The sequence below is a fragment of the Ambystoma mexicanum genome, chromosome 9 (assembly GCF_040938575.1).
Source record: "Ambystoma mexicanum isolate Mex_15411 chromosome 9, UKY_AmexF1_1, whole genome shotgun sequence".
Classification (NCBI taxonomy): Eukaryota; Metazoa; Chordata; class Amphibia; order Caudata; family Ambystomatidae; genus Ambystoma; species Ambystoma mexicanum.
In genome coordinates this window covers 1,004,141,975-1,004,167,311 of record NC_090931.1, presented here as the reverse complement: position 1 = coordinate 1,004,167,311, position 25,337 = coordinate 1,004,141,975, and the positions used below count along the sequence as shown (strand labels likewise).

Genomic DNA, 25,337 nt, shown 5'->3' with positions numbered 1-25,337 from the left:
ACCAGCTCCCCACTAACTCATATACCATCTTCCTAACCCTGTACAACTACTAAAGATGGTAGTGAGGTCTCAATGACCTCTTGGGCATTCTTGACATGAGATTTAGACTACAGCACAGTACCCAATTGGTGATCACCTCTATCTTGTATCAGCTAACATGGGGGACAGAAGAGGAAAGCATCAGTGCACTTGTTCTTTTGGACCTCTGAGATCAGTCAAACTCCAGGTAGTGTACTGTCAATGGACAGTGCAGAAATCAGTTATCTCCTTTTTGATTAAAAGACAGAAGAAAATCGGGACACCCTCTTTCCATTTGCAACCTTAGGCTTCTAATGCTGTTATGCCACAGGACACGTTTCAGTTCGATTTGGTTTTTAATGTCCACCCTACATTTTTTGTTAACTTTATTAACACTTTGGCAGGGAGTACCCATCAATCAGATTGCATGAAACTTGGCATGTAGTCATTGTTACAAGCCTGGTACTAAGCAGTCTTAGTTCTACATACCCCTGCCCCTCATTGCCCTACCTGTTTTAGCACCCATGATGAGCATCCATGGGCGTTTTGAATTGTTCCCCAACCCCTAAATGAAAAACTAAACCACAAATCAGCTGAGGTGTGTTGAATTTCGGTTTGAGTGTTGATATTGTCACAATCATCAAAACATACTTCACCAAACCCCTGCAGCATCGTGGATTGCTCTGGTACATTATATATTTTTTGACACTAGGTTTAGCACCTTTAGAGGCTCATCCTGGGTGCTAATAGCAATATAACCCTCTAGGGTTGGTGGATACTGCCGATAATTGCACCACCAACACCCACGTAAAGGGACCCTTACTTCCCTTAGGACCTTTCCTTCGGTGGTGGGCCATTACCGGCAGGGTCCATCTCCCTGTCAGGCCATATCGCCTCATTAGACAATTGTCTTGAACTACGCAGATGATTTTAATCAATCAATTAGCTGTATTTCGGCTCGTGCGATAAAAGTGTACAAAAACAATTTGAAAAGATAACATCATACATTACAACAACCATATGAAAAGTCTCCAAAATAATTATGAATAAAATCCATAAAAAATCACTTTCAGATCTCAGGTCTAATTATCTTGTATAATTATCATTCCAGTGGATTCAGTATGTTCCATCATACTGCAATCGTCAACTTATGTATACATACACATTTATTCTAGATCACCGTCAACTATATTTGTTAAAGGTTTCTTGCTGGGGGCCCATGCTTTTGAGAGAAAGCCGTACTTTCACCAAAAGAGTAGATGGATTCATTAACTTAGTGTAATATTCTGCCATCTCTCCTTATCCCTAATACCAAATATGTTCAATATGGTTTAAGCCACGTGGTTCTTGGGGTATCATAAAATAGGCACGAAACAAAGAAATGATGTTCGTCTTCGTCACATATTTTACATTAAGGACATTTAAATGTTAAGCCAACGTTCCAGTGCCTGGTGAACTCAGGAAGCGATCATTTAACAAATACAGTTTCCCCAAATCTTCCTGTGCTAAGTCCTGTGCTAAGTCAATATGGTTCTCAGGGCCTAAGCAATGTTTTTATTGATAACTATTTTAATGATGAATACGGTCAAGTGCATGTGTCCAGCTGATCTTTAAAACTTCCTGCATATGTATTTCCATGTTTACATGGGTCATCCAAGAAGGAAGTAAGGCCTAATTTAATAAACACTTGTTTAACACATTTAATCCATAATAAATTCCTGCCTCCTTGTGTGGCCAATACACTGCGCAATATTGCATAATAGGTTCGCAGTTCATGAGTGCTCGACAGCCTTGGCCAATCCAGGAGTGGTTTCAGCCTGTTTTATATTGAATACCTTACATACCTAATGACTATCAAATTGAGCCATAGAAACTCAGTTGCCACCAATGCCATGTTCTCTAACAGACTAACAACTGTCAACAAATACCAACCAATAGATAATACCCGCTAAGGTCAAAATCATGGTCGTGAGTACAGCATTAGACTCTTGGACTAGAGCTGGGTTTGTGTCAACATGTTTCACCAGTCATCAAAAATGTTGGTATCCACAAGGCGATGCAGTGGTAAAAAAGGGCTTTTTTCAGATTAAAATTGTTGAAGCTAGTCTTTCCCTACATTACATTCCCCAGGAAAACCCAGGCCATTTTGGCCCTGGTGATGTCCGACTTACATTACATAAATATTGTGTTTGCAGGATTTCGTAAAAACTATTTTTTTTTACAGAGAGTGCGAATACAGCAGCTCACCTCTTGCCCAAGTTTCAAAGATCAGAGCATATTACCAATCCCCTCCACCATCCTATACACTGTCTACCGATAGAGAGTACAGTTGATTTCAAGGCCCTTTATTTGACCCATGAGGCCTTTGACGATAGGCGGCCTCAATTCATAGGGTAAAAAATAAATAGTTACATTCCCTGTCACAGATCTATACCCGACACCAACATCTGTTCACAGTTCCCAAATTTAAAAATGAATGACTTTGTGGATGATCGTTCTTTTGCTGCCAGGCATGGCATTGGAGTGCTCTACTTACGTGTATTTGAGCCAATTAAGTACCGCCAAGGCTTCAGGAAGCTCATTAAAACACATCTGGTTAGATTTTAGGAATCGTCATGCAAGCACCAAGAGACCTTTCAGTGAAGTCCCAGGAAGCCCCTTCTCTGGTTTCAGTGCACTTTATAACAATCAGTGATATGAAATATTGGTTCCGGCCCAACACGTAGGGGCCAACTCAGCATGGCCGTTTCACTGCATTTTATCATGGCATTTTTAGGGGGGAACAGGGTTAGGCTATTTATTTTACAGTATAATGGTTTGGGGGTGAGAGGCATAGAGAGGGATGGGGTGGTTGCCCCTCAAATAATCTTGCAAAATGTGGTAAAACAGCCAGCAGTGATATGGGATTTACGAGTTGTATCAGATCGGAAATATTATGAGGTTCTGTGATGCCTTGTGATGTCATTTATGATGGAAGGCTGAGAAGGATAGAAGGTGCATACTGGGCAACAATCATCAAACATTAAACAGAACCGACTGGACTCAAGACAACGATACTAGCATTGAAGGGGGGTCTGCGTTGTCATAAAGTCATGGATCAACAAATCCCTCAGTGACAAAACAACCTAGGCATCAATCGGGATGAGGCGTGTAGATGTAGAGACACGGCCAAGCAAATAAGGTGTAACAGCAGTAAAAACAAAGGGCCTACTTCACAGAGCATTTTATAATGGCTCAAACCCATTGGAAAACCTATAGTTTTCCACTTTCTCGCTTTAACGCTTTCTCTCTCTCTCTCTCTCTCTCTCTCTATCTCTCTCTGTCTCTCAAATAGAAGTTAATTAAGCTAAATAAAGTAGTAAAGGTTCTGGGGGGCCTGACAATTCTGCGTCACAGTGCTGACTGGGGTCTCATGGCTGCATGTTCTCATTTCACCAAGCTTGGAAGGACGGTGGGCATCCTGAGAGCCATCGCAAACCTTACTTCTCTCTCACTTTCTCAAGTGATGTGCAATGGGGGGTGGGGGTCTGCTGCTGCCTGGGACTTTGTATTGAACAATTTGCAACACTGCGATTGTTACTAAAGTAGCCTTTGTATTGCCCTATAGCATACATGTGCAACCTCCAAACGATTTCAACATTAAGAACTTCAGAAAATAGTTTTCTTGGGCACATATTTTTAAACAGAATATCATTCCACTCTTTACTTACCCTGTCTATTGTCTGGAATATATTTGCTGCAGCGCCACGGCCCGATGCAAAGGCCTCTAGGCAAGGGGAAGCCTGGCCAAGGTTTAATGCACCCACCAGAACTCCGAAAAACACCTACAAAAAAGACACAGTTATCGCCTGTTGCCGCATGCCACCTCAGTGCAACACACATACTTCTTCTCATACAGTTTTATCAATAACCAAAATGTTGTACTACATTCACTATGTTTACATTTACATTTTAAATACGATGAAAAAAACCATTCTCGCCCATCATGATCTTAAAAACCTATGGCCGTCTAACAGGCAGTGGGCGAGCTGTATAAACGTCATTCCGTGAAATGTGTGATGCAAGGGCCACACGTTGTCATTATGGAAAGGGCCACGAAGCAGCTTTTTCCACACTGACCACTAACCGTTTTAATGGTTGTGTATTGCAAATGAAAAATATTCAGCTTGGCAAGGAACATGGATCATGTACACAAGGCATTGTCCGCTTAGCCTACTCACCACATGATCCGAAGGGGCGAGGCAACTCCCCCAGTTGTAGCTGTGGCAGGAAATGTTCACTGCACTGGTGGTGTCCCCTGGCATGCAGAATTTGAGATGAGGAAAAGAGGCTCTGATGAACGGCCCAGTGCACCCACTGTAGTCCCCCTGGTGACAGATGGTCCTAGCCCCCTGTCTAAGTGGACACAGGCGTTCTCTGGCACAGAGCTGTTGATCTCTGCGAGTGTCCTTTGGGTGAGTGGATCATGGGAGACCTCATGGATGCGTTCACATCTTTCATCGAGGGGAGGAACGCAGGGGTGGGACCCCATCTGCACACCATGGCAGAGTGGCAGCTGAGGCCAGAGATCGGTCATTGTGTGCTTCTTGTTCTACACTGCAGCAGCAGCTGCATTGTGGGTTGTTGCTAATCGATTTGAACCGGCAGAATGTATGTGAGTGAGCAGTTGAGAGTGAAACCCACATCATTTATCATGGAGTGATGTAATGTTACTATTGACACTGATTATGAAATGTAATCTCCAGAGCTGCGTAATGTCCTATTTAGGTTTGTAAATATTGTTATATTCATGTGTTGTTGTTTCATTCCTGCTGTTATCTTATCTACGTTATCAGCATCATTGTGTCTTAGGCAACAACATTGAGTGAAGTAGTGTTGACCGCATGCACTGTGGTTTTTGACCACCTTTCTGACTTTTATTGTTAGTAAAAGGTGCAGAAATGTGCTGGATTTAGAAAATCAGAAATACATAGTATACCGTTTGAGCAAACTAGTATACCATGGATGAAGCAGGGTCTCATGAAGGGTGATTACAGTAACAACATATCCTCTTTTACTGCTGTGGTACCTGATTGCCACCAGCAGATGACACCAGTGCGGCTTCACCATCTCCTGAGACATCACTGTCCTATTGTGTCCTCAAACCTTCAATGATGCTATTAATGATACTGCCTACTCCACCACCCTTAGATGAAGGCCAGTGAAAAGCTGCTACTAAATCTAGTGTCACCGGTGAAACTCTGCCTTTTCTTTTCTCCTATGGAGGGATAGGGTGTGTTTGAGAGTGTGTGAGTCATGTGCATCCTGCACACCTCCAGTGCACATGTGTCATGGGGGCAATTAGATTACAGCTGTGGTACATCAAACATGGTGCTTTCCATTTAGCTCTGCCTGTCCATGTATCCCCTCTTCTGTATTGGGGCCAATGGATTATTCCAAGGGAGAAACATCTTCACTCTGTCCCCAAATGTGACTCAACCTATAATTATTATAATGAGTTATTTATAACGCGATTAATACCCAGTGGTTTCTAAGAGCGGGCCCGGGGATCGAAGGTGTGTTGCTCCATGTCGTCTTGTTTCCAAGGCGACTGCGTTGCCCCTGAGCTATCCTCCCAAGACTATCACCAACGATATGTAGAGCAGTTCAAGAGTCAATGCATATTGGTTATCTCATTAAAACTGAGAACACGTGAACCAAAAGGAGCAGCTCTCACGATTATATTTGTGGGGGACAAGCAATGGCATGCCCTGTACTTCAATGAGACCAACACAGAGAAGAGTAAATCACTTCAAATTAATTCCAAATCACCTAAATGCAAGAACATGTTTAGGTGATGAGGCAAGTGTTGTCATTGGGGATATCATCAGTGGAACCACGATGACGTCCTCTGTCTTGTCATAAATGCATTTATGTGCAGTGCATTGTTTGAAAGTTAAGATTCAAGTTGGCATAGGCAGCTGTGGAAAGTATGTTTACTAAGAAGACATTGGATTAAATATATTTTGGAATAGACATGGTGTTACTGAATAAACACTCAGTTCAAGTTGACCTTAAATTGGAACCATTTGTGCTATTCATTCATTATTTCAAGTTCCACTTACATCATACACCTTTCACCATAGAATATTTGTCATTTTGGCTCTGTGAGTGTACCTTTTCAAATCTCTGGGGTATTTCAGACACTGTAGTTGTGTCAAAAAGAATGGCCCCACGAACCAATGCACTGTCTGTGTATTTCTGGAAGGGTGTTCCATAAATGATATATGGATACGTAGACCATCTGTGGTTGTTTCAGGCTCTCTGATGGTGTTTCAGAGGCTCGCTGTCACTGTTTCATGTACTATTTGAGTGCCATGGCAGGCCCTGCGCATGGGCAGTCTGTGACATCACCCAGGGCCCCACCCTCATGGGGGACCCTCTGGCACTATCTGCCTTGTGTACACATCTGTAATACAATTGGCACAGCTTGAATTATAAAGGGGCTGTACCGTTGCAGGCATATGGCTATTTTAATGTGTGTCCCAGCGAGGCTGTGCTGTCTCACCTGCCAAACCCCTTTGTTGCTCTGGGGACAAATAGCCACCCACTCCACCCCAACTTTCAGAGCAGCACAGTAGAAGCTGGTTAACACGTTGCAGTGGGGGCTCACAAATACACTCATTTTGTCATGATGGAGCACCTAAAGTGGAAACTATTTATTAAGGAAGGTTCATATAAGTAACCATTTTTTTTAATTACTTGTTTATAATCGAATAAGATTTTTACAAGGTCCTTTTCTGTTTTTGCAGAATCTTTGTAAAAGGCTGTGACAATGACAGAAAGCAAAAAGAAAGAAACTGGTTGTCAGGGAGTCAGGGGGGTTATGGAAGAGAGAAGAAAGAAAGAAAGTGTAGTAACAAAGGTTATTATAATAGAGAATTATTGAATTTTCGCTGGTTAATCAGATGCAGGTCAGCCTCTTAGTCAGGCGTTGTTTGAGCTGTGATCATTTTCATTGCCGCTTCTAGAATTTTGACCGCCGCTATGGTGTATCTGACATTGTTTTAGAAAAGCGTTCTAAAGTTTTGGTTGTAATAACCACAAAAGGGGCAATTTTATTTAGAAAGCAGACAAACCACTGGATGGCTACTTAAATCTATGCCTTCTTCCAAGAGAATTACAATATATAACATAAGAAGTCTTAAACTATAACTCTTACTTTCATGTGTACCTTTTTCATGCACTAAAAAGCATTTCTTTTGTAGAATGTCACATTTCCCTCACATCATTTAAAAAGAATGCCTTTTGACAGACAGTGAAAAACAACCAAGTTACCTTCTCCAAAGGAGCAACACCCCTATATGGAGCCTGGATAGACCTCTCCAAGGCCTTTGATCAGATCAACAGAACCAGATTATGGCATAAACTCAGAAAAAAGGGAATACCGGAGTCATTGCTATCAATGTTAATGGAACTGCACAGGGGAACAAGCATAAGAGTACGTTTGGATAACAACAGCCACCTCTCCGATGCAGTTCCAGTGGAAAGAGGGGTAAGACAGGGCAGCTTGGGGGCACCCACTTTCTTTAACCTGTTCCTAGCAGACATAGGAGATCATTTGATCTTGTCCGCATTGGCAAGCCCAGTCATAAATGGCAGAAATATATTCCGGCTGGCCTAACCGGACGGCATTATTCTGCTGGATAGAACAGCTATCGGATTACAAAGACTGTTGGATGGTTTGGGTAAATATGCCGAGGAGAACGGGCTGGTAATAAATCCTAAAAAATCAAGGATACTAGTATTTAAACATCCGAGGAAAAAGACACCATATGAGCATTGGACCCTGGATGGGCAAAGAATTCCCCAAGTTGAAAATCTTAAATAATTGAGATATATGGTCTATGCAAGCCCAGCCAACCACAAAGTTGAGAGAGACATAATTACCAAAGTTAATGCGTTAATCCCCCACCTGATCAAAATCAGGACCAGATTCTGTACATTCTCAGTCGTCCCAATGGTAAAGTATTACCTGAGTAAAATAGTTCCAGTCCTGTTATACGGAATAGAAGCTAAACCACAACTATGGAACTTTAATTGGGACAAAATGGAAGACAGAATCTGGAAAAAAGCCCTAAATCTACCATGGTGTACATCAGGGGGGCAGTTACGATTTGAATTAGGTTTGAAATCTTTGAACTGCATGGCAGACTGGAAACTAACATCTTTCTACAGAGAAATTATAAACCCCAAAAAAGGCTCCTTGCATGAAGATATCAACGAGCATCATAGTAAATTAAGATCTGAAATCCTACAGACCCTGGACAAAAAAATAAAAACTGTAATATCAAGAACAGAGTCAAACATGGAAACTCTGATGGAAAATCCACTGAAGATAAAGCGGGAGCTGGTAACATCAGACTGGATAAAAACGATAGAAAATACCTTCCTGACAGTTGCCAAAAAAATAGGTACACATCCAAAGTACCTAGAAAAATTTCCGGATGAAAAATCAGAAACAATTTTCTCAGAGCAAGAATGAATATTCTATTAACGGGGGAAATTCTGAACATTTGTAAACAGTCAGAAAGGACGGTGATCTACTGCAAAGAATGTGCAATCCCAGGAAACCAAACTTTAAAGCACCTGCTTATCGAATGTAAGGGAACGTGGAGCCTGCGATTGAAAAAACTAGGAAGATTTGTAGAAAGAGCCGAATGGCTAACATCGGAAAACACCTGGCACAGAATAATCGCAGGACACGAGATCCAGTTAACAGCGGCAGTGGTAAACCTTCTCCAGTCCCTACACTTGCTATAGAGGAACAAAAGTCACTATTTTTCCCCTCTTAGTTGGCTCTTAGTACAAGAAATTGTAAAGGTTTTCCTTTTCATGTCTGTCAGACAGAAATTGTAAACCATATTCAATAAACAAAAAACAAAAAAAAAAGGTACATCCGTAAAATAGGACTTATACAGAAATAATACGCGTATTGCAATAGTCACAGCAACCACAAGGAAAATAGATCTAAGGTCCAGTTCAACATCCTACACATTCATAGGTAATTAGTCTCTCATTTTATATTATGAAACACATATAATAATGAAATTGCAATACCTGCAACAGGTTTCCTGGGGAATATTCTTTGTCATCAAGAACGAGCTTGGAGCCATACCAAAAGGCTAACGCATAACAAAGGAAGATTATAAACCACATGTATCCACTGAAGAAACCCATGATGATCCCTTTTCGAATACCCCAACGCTGGGCAAACAGCAGGTTCTTCTCATATCTGTCAAGATGATAAAGTAACTGTGATCACGTTTAGGAAAACACAAATTGCAAGAACATCACAAAGGATCAGTCAAAGGTCAATAAAAAAGATCAACTTGTAAATAGAGATTGTGCATATGGGCTGCCACGATCAGTTCACTTACAGTTTGTTGGGCTACAAAATTCAGTTCACAGGCAGCCTGTATTTGAATTTCGCCTACAAAAGCTTCATATTGTTCAGAATTCAGTAATAAGGCTGAGGAAAGAGCATAATTCGCAAAAGCATACTTTGCACGTGTGCAAGAGCATTCATTTCTCTTCATTTCAGTTTAGCTGATTCGTGGTACAGCCACCAATGGCTAACATTTCCCAATACTTACTAACGGGTTCCTTCCACATGTACAGCAGCATATAGCTGGAGAATAGGCATTTAAGTCTTAACACTCCCTCTGTGGCCTCAGGGCCAACTTTTGTCATGTTTAACATCCTGCATGCCAGTGCCTAACTTTCACCCCAAAGGCGGTCTGAATGCTCACCATGGGCTGCTGGTGCAGATTTTGTAGCAGAGAATAGTGCTATACCAGAAGCCTGTGGAGAAAGTTTGGTGTCTGCTTTTAGTACAAGAGAAACTACTGTCCCTGACAAGTTTACAATTGAACAGCAATATTGTGGAAGCCCTACTGCTAGGGTATCTATGTCTCAATGCTTATTACCCTTGTGTGTCTTATAAACATTAGATGCAATCAATATTTTCCCTACAGTTTTATCACAAGTATTTGCACTTGCAATATAGAGTTTTTTATGCTCATGAATAGAAGCGCAGTAAGAGTGCTCTCAGTTTCCTGTTCAGCATTTATATTTATGAATATGTATTCTCTTTTAGAAATAATATGCAAGCATTAAAAATAGTATAGTCAACCAATAAAGGCTTCCTCACATTGTCAATAAAGTAGTTGATTGAGTACCCAGAATACTTCTCATCTACAATGTTACAACTACCTACAACCAATCAACAATGGAGCGCATGTTTGTATGAGCCATAACGACAATGGAAGACGTAAAATCCTTACATAAGACTGTTACGCCATCTATTGACACCACAGCTTGTTTTCAATTATTTGTATGGTGGAGAGGAGGGCCAGAATGCAACTTGCATTTCTGGCACCTTCCTTCCTCTCCACCATGCAAATGCTCCAGCATTTATGCCGGCTTGGATTTTCATGCCATCACAAATGCTGGAGATCTGCTTTATGCAAAGCATAAAGCAGTCGGCCCAGATAGGCATTCATTGTACATGCTGCCTGCCATGCTTGCATGGCAGGAAAGCATGTACAATTAGAATTAAACCCTACCCAACATGCTCGCATGTTGGACAGCATTTATTTGTACTTGTGAACACTTCTTACCATGAAATTGAAATGCTGCCCAACATGCAAGCATGTCGGGCAGCGTTTAATTGTAATTGTGAGCAATGCTTGCCATGCGAGCATAGCAAGCGGCACTCACAATTAAAAATAAACGCTGCTGGAGATGCAAGCATGCTAGGCAGCATTTCCTCACTTTGCACAGAGGAATGCAAAGGTGCAGGGCAAACGGCAGTATGCACACGTGTACGACACCTTTTGTCCTTCGTTTTTGCACTCCACCGTGCAAATGACGAACATTTGCAGTGGGGAACCCTTTTCATTCCAATGCTAATGTTACAGCTCCCCGCCACAAATTATGTTTAGGAGAAAAATTAGCTTTAATATGTCTATAGCCATTGTGGCACAGTGAAAATGAAAATCACTCTCACAATTGTCATCCTATGGATTGGCAAGTCAGGGCACAGGTGAGGTTATGCAGACATCCCTGGAATAACCCATAAAATGCAAAGAGTTAAAAACTCAATCAAACGTCCATCGCTTCTATAGGCAGTCAACCATGAGCAATGTAAATGCAATCTACATCCATGGATCAAAGCAAATTACAGCTAAAGTATTATAAATCCCCCTGGAAGAATTCCTCTCAAACTTCTTACATTCATTTCTGAATCTGCCTATCGTGGCCAAGGAAGTACAAGGGACGGCACAGTCAATCTTTGGGTGCTGTGCTGATATTCGTACCACGCTAAACTCAGTGTTTCATCAGCACAGGGAAAGTTGCAAGGTCTACCTAACAAGAATACATCACGATGTCTCTTAATGATGCAACCAAGGAAAATAAAAATATATGTTTAAAAAAGGGTCAAATGGCTTATTTTACTATCTAATATATTGAAACAATCAAAAAGGTAGAACTTGCAAAAACGGGCAAAGTGTCAAGATTTAGCTCAATGAGCAGTTCCCTATCTCAGGGAGAAAACGTCTGAAAGCCATGTGTTTTTTGTTTCTAAATCAGTTCAGCTCTGTAGTTAGTTTTGCCTCAGCATTATTGACGCAAGCATTACAATCAGAATTTGAAAAATCAGCCAAGTGCCAATTTGAGGCCCGTAGACTAGAACTACAGACATGGCCTAGCCATTAAATGTACTTGCTGCATTGCAATCAGTCAAGTGTTTGTGATCAGCTGGAATCCTCCAGGTTATGCAATCACCAGGCTCTAGTGTGATGTAGCCTCTCGCCTCCTCTGTGAAGTGGATCCTTGCTGTCTGATACAGCTGGTTTATAAAGGATTTGGATATCTCATTCCATCTATTTGCCCACCCCTGTTTCTCTCTTAGCCAATCCAATTCTAACAGATGGGTGTCATTCATGTAATGATTGAAATTAATCCAACATTACTTTTTGTGAATTTTTAAGAACATGGGGTATCACACTAAATTACCCAGTGTAATCCAGACGTGGAGCCCTTGCTCACTGTGCTTACAGAGGCACAGCTTCACCCCATTGATGAGGCCCGACTAGAACAAAACACATGTCTGTGGCTGCTGTTGTTACTCTTACTCAGAGGACAATTGCCTAGCATGTTGGTACTGGACTGCCTAAGTGGGTGGGACCAGACAGATATGCAAATGGCCATTTGTTCTTCTCTGTGAAAGGTACAGTAAACTAAAATGTGATTGTAGACCCTCCTGAGTTAGCACCTTCCAATAGAACATCTTGTATGGCTTTGTTTGTCCTCGGTAAAGGGGCTTTCAGACCTTTTTGTGAATTTCTAGGATCTTGGGGTTTCACCCCAGGTTACCCAGGGTAATCCAGACGTGGACCCCTTTGCTTGATGTGTACTTAGAGAGGCACAGCTTCAACTCACTGATGAGGCCCAACTAGGCTGAAACACGTGTCTGGGGTTGCTGTTGGTACACTTGTTCAGAGAAGAATTACCTAGCATTTCGATGCTGGACTGCCTAAGTGTGTGCGACCAGATAAATATGCAAATGGTTATTTCTACTCTGTGAAAGGTACCGTGGGCTAAAACGTGGCTGTAGACCCTCCTGAGTAGGCACCTTCCCATAGAACAGGTTATAAGCCATATTTGTTTTCGGGAGAGGGGCTCCCAGACCATTTTGTGAATTACTTTGCCAACTCAGCTGCACACATATAATGTGGCCTTCTTCCAAAAATAAGCATGCATGTCTGTCTTTTAAGGAGGAAATGCAAGGCCAGTGCTTCCCATTTTAGCCTTTTAGAGAATGCCATTGACAAAGAGACCAGAATGGCACCTTCATCCATAGAAAAAATAATGTCTGGCTGCATCAGCTTATTTCAATAATGGTTTGCACCTTTTCAGTTTTACTTATTAACTAACATAAAAGTTTTCCATTTGTTTACATAAGCACCTTTAGATTAGGACATATACAGACGGTAATTATAATTCAAGCCTATTCGAAACGGCTTCTGATAACTGAAAGTGCATGAGTGAACATGTTCTCTTTGCATGACGTCACATTTATTTGTATTTTTTATTTCAATATGACAGATTTCTTAGATTTTGTGTTACATGGTTTTGATTGAAGTAAGAATCATTTATCATGGACTATTTGGCAATTTACAAAGCGGCAATATGCATAAGAATGTAAATGGGTTTTTAGTAGAGTGTGTAATGAAGCCTTTTCAACATGTACTTCTTGTGTTCTTTGTTTTGAATCATTGAGCTCCCCGTTTGGTATGTATATTATAAAGCATTTTGGCAGTGCATGAAGCATTGCTTTGACAACATTATTTGTATTTAAATATGAGACCTAAATGAATGATTTTTGTACTTTCTCTATTTAGATGCTTTTCACATAACAGAATGTATTTTAGATTCACCTTGTTCATTTAGGTTTATTAACACACTCGCATGTCACTTACAGTGAACATATTTTAACTCTAGCATTCAATCTGAAAGGGTTTGAATAATAGTAAGTATACTATATCTTGCTGAAAGGAAAATCGGTCAAAGTTAATAGTTGTGAATGCACATAAGTGTTAAAGTCATCCCAGGCAGCGGCAGTTGAAAGGTTCCATGCAAACATGGCATTCCTTGGATTGAGAGCTGTTCAAATCACAGGTCTATTTGTTCAATTTATAAAACTTTGTGGCTAGTTTTTGCAAATGTATCATGTCATAAATCCTGACAGGAGTGCAATCTACGACCATCAGACTGGCACCTGATTGTTGATATTCTTTGGATATTAATGAGACCATTGTGCAAATACTCATGAGAGGTATTTTGGCAATCTATTTATTTGAGAACTTCCTGATAATGTTCTCAGTCTTCAAAGGAGACCCTGCTAATCTCAATTGGGATGCATGTGGGCTCCTATAAGGGTAGAGTCAGGCTCTGAGCCTGTACTCATAGGTCTTAGGTACCTTTACTCCTGAGGGCCCCTCCTTCTAAAGGCAAAGCTCCTACACTCCCAGCACCCTTCAGGAATGGGGTTGCCCATACTCTTGCCACTTCCCAGTATTACGGTCTTGTGTTCTTGTTGGGACCAGTCTCTTAGGATTTTTCACTGTCTGCCCCTGTGACCTGGTTTGGATAATTATTTTTATAAGGGGGTGGGGCATTTATTGTGGTTACCTTTCTGTGTCAAGGATTGGATTTGTTTGTGAATCAACTCCCATGTGTGTATATTGTATCAGCTGTGGAGGGGGTGGGCGGATACCGTTGTATGCATCTCAGTGTTAATTGTGCATTGCATTTTCTATACTGAACACATAAATTGCTCATACTAACTCTAACAGTTGACTTAGTCCTGGAGAGGCAATTCAAATCAAAAAGAAGTTACAAGGACTTCTCCAGGAAAGAGAAATGTAACTAGGGGTAACTCACAGTTACTAGTGGCAAATTTGTTGTGAATTGTCCCTACTGTGTTTTACACACAAATAACAATCATCTTGCAGAGTGGATAAGACTTCTCATAGTGCTAGCCCAACCAGGCTGCCTAACAAACACTGGTAAGTAAAAGATCCCTGGAAGGATGTGGAAGAATGAATGTTTGTCAAAAAAGCAGAACTAGATTCAATCATTGTGCCTGCAAATCTCACATGCAAACAGGGCCATGCCATTTCTTAATTGCTCATTCATAGTCAGTGGTGAAAATAATCTCAATTTCATGGTAAACAAATAACTGGCATTATCTACTCTCTCTGTGTCTTCAGATTGTTTGTGCTCATGTTTAATTACATATTAATAATTACAGTGGAGAAATAGTTTGTTGTCCTTATCACCTGTTTTGCACTGGTTGGTTAAAGGGATCATTACCTGAGCACCAGACTTGTCAAATCCCACTATTCCGGAGGGAAGAGAGTGACACCTGATATTCTGCTATAGATGTTGATAATTCAGGTCTGTGAAAAGTTGTTTCAACCCATGTCTACTAAAAAGGCCTGTGACATCAATACAAATCAGTGAGCCGAAACAATTGCTTTGCTTTCTGATTCAATCAAAATGTCCCCCTCAGTGAAACCCAAATTGTATCATGTATTTATATTTTGTATGTATTTGACATTTTCATGGAGCTTTACTCCAAAGCGCTCTACAGAACACATTTATAATACAATAGAATGAAGTTTACAGACTATACAAAATCACCAAGATCTACATCTGGAGTGAAGTAGATGGCTATTAAGAGTAGTGTGAAATAGAGAGTAGGAGGTAATAGAACAAAGAGAGAGGGGAAGAGCATTCCAGTAGAGTGGAGCAAGCAACAAATAAGAACAAAATAATGATTGAGCATACAGGGGCAAGAAACTGATAATAGAAATTGAGAATGAGAATGAAGGGAACAAGAGGGAAGATAAAAAGAGACAGGAGACGAAAGATAAGAAGGTGCAAGGCCATAAAGAGACTTAAAGACAATACAGAGGAAATTGAATTTAAGGCGTGAATGAAAAAAAAGCCAGCCGAGAGAAGATAGGGACAATGAAATAGAGTCAAGATGAGAGAGCAAATATAAAACACGAATGGAAGCTTTAAAAAGCGATTTTTTTTGTTGGCCACCAGGGAACGCACAGATGTTCGCAACCTCCATGTGAGCTCTGCAAATTGCTACATGAATATACCTCCCCGCCCCCCGATGGAAGAAACCCAGTGAGAAACGGTGCAGTATTCACTGAGATACAGGCAGTAGAAACACTGACTGCATACAACGGGAAGCGTCGTAAGTGAAAGTATCGGCACATGCGCAGTTGCTAAAGAGGGCCCTGCTACGAGCCGGGAAGACACAGAGAGACAGCGAGACCATTGGCGGGAGACCGGGGCGGAGGCAGTGGTCTCTAATTGGACTCAACAGGCAAAATTTAGTACTGCGACTCCCACGATGCTGCCAGGAGGTACACGGAAGGGGCTGCACCACGGAGGCGATACCCCAGTGGAGCACCGAGGGAGAGAATGTAGGCCTTGTTGGCCCCGCCGGCCTCTCTCCCCTGCCCCCAGTTCAGACCACTCCGGGTGCAGACTGCTCAGGAATGACTCACCGTGGGGGAAACATATCCCGATGGAGCGCATTGGATGTGCATATACACAAAGCGCTTGGCCTCCTCGATCCACCGTATGAGCCGGCAACTGTTTGGCAGAAGTCTTTTCCATCGCGGCCGTATACAATACACCCTTTGTGTGCCAGGAGAAGACTTGTGAGATACCCTCCAATAAGTGTGCTGGGCACATTTCACAACGCGTAACAACCGGAGACAACCTGAGATTATTGTCTGCGGCGGCCCACACACTGTAAACAACCCGCCCATGTAATCTACAGCCCATTGAACACCTCAGGAGCGCGGATCAAACCACCACAAGCGCTCCATGTGGTGGGGGGAACCCAACTCCTGACCCCCCTTCGCCCTTCAACTCAGTTCTGCAGACGCAGGCATCTATAGAGCTTGCTAGCCCTATGGGAGCCCAAAGTTAACCAGGCATGGCACGCCTACGCAACCGGACCACAAGTGGATAGAGTGTCCTTGTACTCAGAACTGCGCATTGCTGGCATGTCCCAGTAATAGGACCTCCAATGCCCTAAAGGAGAGCTGGAGGACCCAAATGAACACTAAATACCAACGAAGGGAGGAGACATAAAGGGTGGCACTCCTGGAATCACTCTGAAGCCACCAGACTTCTAGCCCACAGTGTATTGGAGACCACGCTGGTACTGAACCTCTGCAACACTCTTCGCATCGCAAGGTGACTAAGGCTCTAAGGTGATCTATGCAGTGTACTGCAGAGATAGTGCTGAGAGAAGCACATGGTGCAGTCTTTCCTCCACCTCAGAGAACAGTGAGGACGCCCATCCCCATATTGACGCCCGAAACATATGAGCTCACGGACCATGTTACATAAAAATAGGCCCACGGAATACAGCGCCCAAGGAAGTTAGGCCTCTCATGGGACAGGGAACGACGCCCTACGAGGATGAGACGAGTAAGCATCGCTGGTGTACTCCATGGAATCCTCTGAATATCGTGCAACTAAAGGGTGTCACGCTTGGTGCTTAGTGGAAATCACTATGAGCACTAACCAGAGAGTTGGGCCCCCAAAGTCGGGGCATGTGCCCTCCTCTGAGATCATTGAGACTCTGGACGTCCAGTAAACTGCTCCCAGTGCATCGAGCTGACCTTCGGTGAGCCCATAATTGGGGTATATCCACTTATTCATCTTGAGGAACTGAATTGAAACCCCCAGAGACCTGGTCCATCCTTACCTCGTGCTCGCAACAAACCGCCCCTTCAATCAGAACACTACCGACTGATCTAGCACAGCACCAAGTTCAATGTATTGAGGGATTGGGCCCTCACAAAGTGAGGCATGTGGCCTCCTCAAAACTCCACTCCTGAAGAGGGATAAGACCAGGACCCACCACTGGCTGGAGTCTCAACCTGAACTTAAAGACACCGAAGAACTGTTTGAGCTGGAAGTGTACCAAAGAGCTCAGGCTAAAGAGGGGTCGGACGACATATCACCCACAGAACCCAACACGATCGACACATGGACACTCGTCAAAAGTTGGCTAAATATTGCTACACCCCACACCACCCTGAAACAGTCTCTTGCTTTAAATCTACGATGGCGGAGTCAGACGTGGAGGCTGCCGCAACCAAAGCTGACATGGCAGCACTCTTCAGTGAGATGAAAAGCATGAGGGCAGATATTGGGTGAAAATATGATAAGATTACGCATAGAATTCATAAACTTGAAGAAAGGCTTGACGGAGTGGAACAAAATCAAACCTCCCTCGATACTTTGGTATCCGAAATGGACCAAAGGCTTGCAGACCTAGAAGCTAGAGAAGAGGAGTTTCACCTTAAGATGGACGATTTGGAAAATCGTGAAAGGTGAAACAACCTGCGGATCTTTGGCATACCGAGCCAAGAAGGAGAGACCGAGCAGGACCTGAAAAAGACTCTCCAAGCGATTCTTCAAATCCTGTTTGATGATGACACAGTGGATGAGGCAACGATTGACCGTATACATAGAGCGGGAGGAGAACCGAATGGGCCAAAAACAGTTCTGGTGCAATTCCATAATTACGCCGATAGAGCAAGAATTCTTGACAAGGTCAAGAACACTCCTCAACTCCTTCTCGACACAGCAAGAGTGACGATCTTTCAAGATATATCGTCGCTCACTCTTGCCGTGCGGAGAATGTGCATGCCCCTGACCAAATGGCTTAAAGAAAAGTGCGTCCAATACTGCTGGGGGTACCCGTTCTCCCTTACGTTTGAATGGGAAGGTAGCGTTTGTGGACATAAAGACTTGCGCAGAGGACCTGTTGGGCAATCGGACCAACAAACAAAACCTGGAAGAGGAACACGAAGAGGACCGACAATGGCGCACCCGAGGACCAACACGAAAGAAAATCCCCGGATCCAGGAAATATAGGAGGATGAATGCCTCGCAAGGTGCAGAACTCTGATGGAGATAGACACCGGACAGCACTGAACAGTTCTAAAGGTAATTGGTGTCATGAGAGGGGATCCCCTCAGGAGATGTAATAGACCTAAATGGCGCTGATAACTCAACATGCACCAAAGGGCGTTCCCCACAGAGGTTACCGGACAACACAGCGGACACACTGAAGGTAAAGGAAAAGGGCTGTAACTAGGCCCGACCTTGATGCCCCTGGTTAAACATTGGGGTGCGGGAGAGAACAACTCTGAAACAATGTAAAGGTTCAGTTAGTTTCGGGGGCAAGGGGAGGGGAGACAGAGGGGCTCAATGTTTGATGTGATACTTGAAGATGGGACCGTGGGTTGCACGATCCATATTGGTGGTTCGAGACTGACTGGGTGAAAACAAAACAGCTGAGTCGGACGCTGCAGGGCTGGGAGGTTGGAGAGAGGGGTTCAGGGAAAGGGATCAGACAGAGTAAAGGGTACTCCAAAATATGTTTAAGGAAGCAAAGAAACTATTAGGCGAGGGTTGTATGTGGCCACCACACAAACAGAATAAACGCAAAAGTAGCCATGGCAATGCAACCTCCAGATACTAGACCCGGGTTGCTCAAGGCAGGCACACTCAATGTGAAATGATTGAATTCACACAATAAAAGATCGCTAGTATGTTGGGAATTTAGGAGAGTGCAACTGGATGTGCTTTTCCTTCAAGAGACCAAGTATATATGGGGGGAAGAACGTAAAGTCTTGTACTTCAAGGTGGGTACTGAATATTGAAGTTCTGGTCCCCTGCGGAAGGCGGGTGTAGGCATCCTCGTGAGGAAGGGACTCCATTTTGAGATCACTAAGGTATGGGCTGACATGGAAGGGAGGGCCCTCGTGCTGGTTGGCAGGATACACAATATCACTCTTACCTTTGCAATGCTCTACTCCCCCAATGTGGGTCAACCCCGCTTGCTAAAGCGCATTCTCCCGAAGATAATGCTGAAGGCCGTGGGGCATGTCATTCTAGGGGGGGACTTTAACTTGTGGGTAGATCCTATCATGGACAGATGGGCTGGCAATCCAGAAGCAGGCACGCCATCGAATGGTGGCCATGCAGATGTGGTTGGAATGATGAAAGTGTATGGTTTGCAGGACGTCTGGCGAAGCTCCCACTCCAACGAAAAAGGGTTCACATTTCACTCGGCTCCACATTTGACACTTACTAGGATAGACTATTTGTATCTCTCCAAAAACATAAGTGAGGTTGTAAACACCTCTGAAATTGTCCCAATTTCATGGTCGGATCACAAACTAGTCACAGTCAATATGAGGCTAAGCGCCTTACAACATAAGAACTCGAAGTGGTGCTGTAACGAATCGCTGTGGAAGGACCCGATCTTCTGTACTGAGATGGCACATGAGATCAAGGCATACTTTAAGACAAATGACACGGGAGAGGTATCCAGGAGAATGGTGTGGGATCCGGGGAAGGCAATGTGGAGAGGTATATTGATTAAAGAAGGGGCTGAGAAAAAGAGAGAGAGGACCATAATAGAGAATAGACTGAGGAAGGAGATTGCCCAGTTAGATGCAGCGGCACGGAACTACAATGAGGAAAGGGTGGAAAGAGTAGCTGAAGCAGTGCAGAAAAGAGAGGAGCTCTGACGCTTAAAAGAAGGACTGGTTATACGTAACTCCACTTTCTTAAACAGAAACATTATGAAAAGGGAGATAAGGCAGACGCATTGTTGGCAGCAAGGCTGCGGGGACAGCGAGCAGAGAGGTGGGTGGCTACCACTGAAGAAAGGGGTGATGCACAGACAGCGGAACCGGTGGGGATCCCTGAGGCCTTTGCAAAATTCTATGAATGCCTATACACATCGGAAAGGGGGCGAGAGGGAACACCGATAAACCAATATATGCAGGAAATCAACATGCTGAAACTCCCTCGAGACAAAGTGAAAGAGTCACCTATTATGCAGACGAAGTAGAAAGAGCGATTAAGGGACAACCTGGGAAGAGACACGAGGCAGGGCTGCCCTCTCTCAGCGATTTTGTTCACTCTCTCTTTAGAACCTCTAGCCCAAACGCTTAGAGCAGACCACCAGGTAGAGGGCATGCAAGTAGGCGGAAAGGAATATAACGTAGCCCTCTATGCTGATGATATCCTGCTCCACGTTAAAAACCCCATGACTTCAATACACAGAGCCATATATTTGATAGAAAAATATGGCTCACCTTCAGGCTTCAAAATTAATAGGTCCAAATATATACTGTTTCCTCTATATAAACCTACTCCTGAACACACCACCACACTCTCATCACTAGGACTAGTGTTGGAGGACGAAACCTCGCACTATTTAGGGACAATTTGACAAAGAAATTAGAGAATATATACGAGGTGACCTTCCCCCATCTGCTAGCCTGTTTCCATATAGATTTGGCAAAATGGCAAAAGCTCACAATTTCCTGGATGGGGAGACTTAACGCAGCTAAAATGGTTTGCCTACCAAGATTTCTATACCCGTTTCAAATGCTGCCCCTAAAACTCCCGGAGACACTCTTTAGAGAAGTTAAGAGAGCCATTCTGAAATTCCTATGGCAGGGGAAAAGGGCGAGGATACCATACAAAGTTCTCATTTTACCCAAAGAGGAAGGAGGAGTGAGTCTTCCTCATATTAAGTTATACTACCGCGCAGTCCAACTGAGGGTATTGATCCCCCACTTGAGAGGCAGGAAAGATTTACAATGGGTACATCTAGACAATCACAATCTAACCTCCGCCATGGTATCGGAATGGCTATGGGTCCCTAGAAACAAAATACTCTTTAGACTTCGAACACATCCCATACTGGGTACGATATGGGAGATCTGGAGGGAGGGGGCGGATATGAAGTATATCACCAAGTGGCCTTCCCCGCTGAGCCACATATGGGCACCGGGTGTACGTGAAGAAATCCCGGACCATGTGAGATTTCAGGCAGGTCTCGAGAGGGTCGGACAGTTGTGGAGACTCACAATTACGGAACTCGATTACGGAACTCGAGGAGGCACTGGGGATTCACCCGCTACCAGTCTTCCCTTTCCTACAGCTTACAACTGTGGCTGTTCAAAGATAATTGGATTTAAAAGGAGTCATGTGTTTCTGTGATAAATGGGCATAATAGAAAGTAAACCTCCAATGGTAATTGGGCTAGAGGAATCTAGCTATCCTGTTGTAACAGTCCTGGGAGGATAGCTCAGCGGCAACGTGCTCGCCTTGGAAGCAAGACGACATGAAGCAACACAGGTTCAAGCCCCTGGTCCACGCTTAAGCGCATTATAAGTACGCACCTAAGCCAAAAAAAAAACAATTAGGCGAAAAAAAAAACTATACATGTAACAGCACCTCGATGCCCGTGCGCTGTGTGAGCGCTTTAAAAATGCAAACAAAATAAATAAACTATCAAAAAATGTATTGCCCTATCACCATTCCAGGGAATAATGGGTTCTTTTCAGGCAGTGCTAACTGAGCACAATGAAAATATGTATTGCTATGTTCACAGAGCATAATGGAATCATGTGCTAACTGAGCTAAACTGGACTTGGCTTTGTTGTGCTCAATGGTCCTGATATAAAACAGCCATAGTGTGCCGGTATGGCCTAACAGAATCCTGTCTTAATGTTTTTAATCAGAGGTAATGGAATCAGGCCTTGCTCTGCTAATTGGGCATAACAGAATCTGGCTTCAGACTATGCAAACAAAGTAATATGCATCAGTTTACTAATTTGGGATAATTGATTCTAATCATTCTTGTTAACTGTGACTAATGGAATCATGCATTGTTGTGCTTACTGGGCATTATACATCTGGGACTCACTTCGCTGTTTATAATAGAATCAGGCTATGTATGCTAACTAGGCACTTAGTATAGGCCTTTTCGAACTAATGATGTATAATGGGATCTGCTCATACAATGCTGTTCATGATATATAAACTAACATGTGCAACATTGAAGAGTGATGTATTGAAGGTATGGAATACATTTCAAGGACGTGCGTTGCTCTGGACAATCCTGCAAAACAATTATTTCAGCATCCCTGCCATTACAGAAGGGGAAAGACCACAGACAAATCACGCTTAGTCCCACACCAGTGCAGCCCAAACTGCTAGGTCAGATCCCTACTGCTTGAGGTAACATTGTGTTACCTGGATACACATTTGAATGTGACAGTGCTGTGCTAATTGGGTTTAACAGAATCTGGCCATAATGAGCTATTTGGACATAATGGATTCTGACAATGGTGTGCTGACTTGTCATGATTGCTTCTGGCCATGCTGCCATCTGAACGTGCTGTGCTGACTGGGCATTATGGAATCAGGCCAGGATTTGCTAACTGGCAAAAATGCAATTTGGCCTGAATATGCATACTATTCATGACTGATTCTATCATTCTGTGTAAAGGGGGCGGAATGAAAAGTAACATTTAAGTCCCAGCTAGGCGTACTGGAAAGCGTCCATGTTATGCCAGCAGGATGTACTGTGATATTTTGGCAAGGCATTTTGAAACATGTCCTTAATCTTCTGATTATGCATAAAAGGATGTGATTTCCTGGGTATGAGATTACAAATCAACACATTTAGCACAGGAGCTTTGCGTGTGATGTATGTGTCTGCCATAGGGCAAAGGTGTGAGAATCTGGGCATTTGATTGCAATACCAGCCCATGCTTTCAGTGCCTTGGAATTTGTTGGCAATCTCGTGCAATGGTGGGCCTACATGGGTTTTTGGTGGCAAGGCATGCAATTTTGCTAAACCTGTAAATATACAGCAACACCGGTGCACATTATGGAAATAGCTGGGAAATGGTTGGAGTAGATGGGCATAAGATAGCCATGCTTTAACTCCCATTGCCAAATCTGTGAACATTAGCCAACAATTCACCGTTTTTTGTTCCCTTTATACTTGCTGGAAAAAACTCAGTCAATCAATTATTTCACTTTATTTGAAGAGAGAAATGCCCCCCCCCCCCTTGCTCAGAGTTCTATTTATGAAATGTATATTTAAATACAGTGGGGTTGCAGTTTTGGTTGCCAATTTAAATCTCGCAGCGCGGAATCATCTACTGAAATGTCTCAGGGCCTCTCTGTGTTTAGCAGTGTTCACTGATTAGAATGTGAAAGGCACTTGGCACAAAGGACATCTTGCTCTCCTAAGCCTCTTTGGATCCAGGTAAGAAGGCATCTCCAATCTCTGGTCCACTTCTGTCTCTAATGGAGAATCGTGTCTGGGCTCAGTCCTCTTTCCCTTCTGCAATGTTTAGTATAGGTTCCTTCAGCTAAATTGTATCTGTGAGCAAGCAACAATACAATTGTCCTGTCCTCCTTAGACCATCAGGAACATCACTTTTTATACGTGGCCAGATCCACCCAGATAGCATCATTTGACACTATATTTTGTATTGGACCTGCCCTGTGCGTGGGTTCTCTCATTGGCACACCTCCAAAGGGACCTCCTCCTTGCTTTCGATGGTTCGTTAAACATGGTGTGTCATGAAAGGGATGGGAGTATAGCTGGAAACTAGCCCCACAGGAGTAAGAACAGAACTGAGCTGAAATATTGATATTTGATAACACTCCTTAGTTAAATATGTAATAATGGGCAAAATGGCATATTCCAATTCATATGGAATCACACATTTTAATATGTCGTGGTGTTATAAATATTTGTGAATTATGCAAGCAGTATGCTTTTTTAATCATTTTCGTTTGTATTTTATTTGCATGATCAAGCTGAATTCAGATCTGTATTCAGTTTTTCAGCAGAGTCCATAAGTCAAGGGTTACGGCCAAAATGCATTTCCAATGGGTAATTATAAATGTACATTTTAAATGTATTTTTGCTATAATATGAACATGTTAAATCAAACTTTTATATCAGTGACCTGTTCATTATCGGAGGTCGGTCATCCTTTCATTAGAACAAATCTAAAATGATAAAAGAGTGACAAAAGGGTCTGTTTTCCATTATCTCAAGCGGATGAAGCATGTGCACACTCTCTCAAGGTCATGTGCTCAGAGGTCAAGGGTTAATGGTTATTTGGTGGCGTATGCTTTTAAGTAAATGCATTGCCTGACAACCAGACATGCATTAATCAAAACAATGGTGATATTTCAGATCAGTTTAGAGAGACAAGCCCACATGTTAGCTGGTTTTAAGTCACAAGATTTGGATTTACATTTATTTTCAGTTTTAGACCCAAGTCACACTAATGTGTGTCATAACACAATTGCTCTATTTGTCTTCTTGGCATTGCTGTTAAATATAGTTTGATGAGTGGTGTGCACAAACAAAAACTGCAGTTATCCATGGATAAACTGCATACCCTCCTATAATTAATTCCTATACATTTATGCGTAAAAACACTGCATGATCCCCTCCAAGACAACAACCCTACTTAAAGAGTGTATGTTTTAGATGTAAGACAGCATGCCAGAACTCATTTGTTTCAAATTAATTTAATCATTTTTTAATTATAGAAAACTTTTACAAAAGAGCATATCAAATATATTAATAACACATCTATAAAAACCAATTGTCAAGAACACACATTTTATCACATCAACAGAGTGGTGTGCACAAAACATGCAGGTTTCAATACAGCTGAAGTCCACAGTTTATAATATCACATGATCTCAATATTGCACATATGTGTTTTCTTATACTTTCAAAAAGACAAGGGCAGTCATTACAAGTTTGCCAGTATCCTGCTGGAATTATGAGCGGTATACCGGCAAACAGACCTACC

At 42.7% G+C, this 25,337-nt stretch overlaps 1 protein-coding gene across 1 annotated transcript in view; it reads right to left on the bottom strand.

Annotated features, from left to right (window-relative positions):
* ABCB11 (ATP binding cassette subfamily B member 11) overlaps nucleotides 1-25,337 on the bottom strand; it is a 329,082-nt gene that overhangs the window by 141,053 nt on the left and 162,692 nt on the right. The window contains exons 11-12 of the mRNA XM_069616256.1: nucleotides 9,118-9,292; nucleotides 3,729-3,842 (exon numbers count right to left, since the gene is read on the bottom strand). Of these exons, the coding sequence (XP_069472357.1) occupies nucleotides 3,729-3,842; nucleotides 9,118-9,292 (289 nt within the window). The remainder of the gene's footprint in view (nucleotides 1-3,728; nucleotides 3,843-9,117; nucleotides 9,293-25,337) is intronic.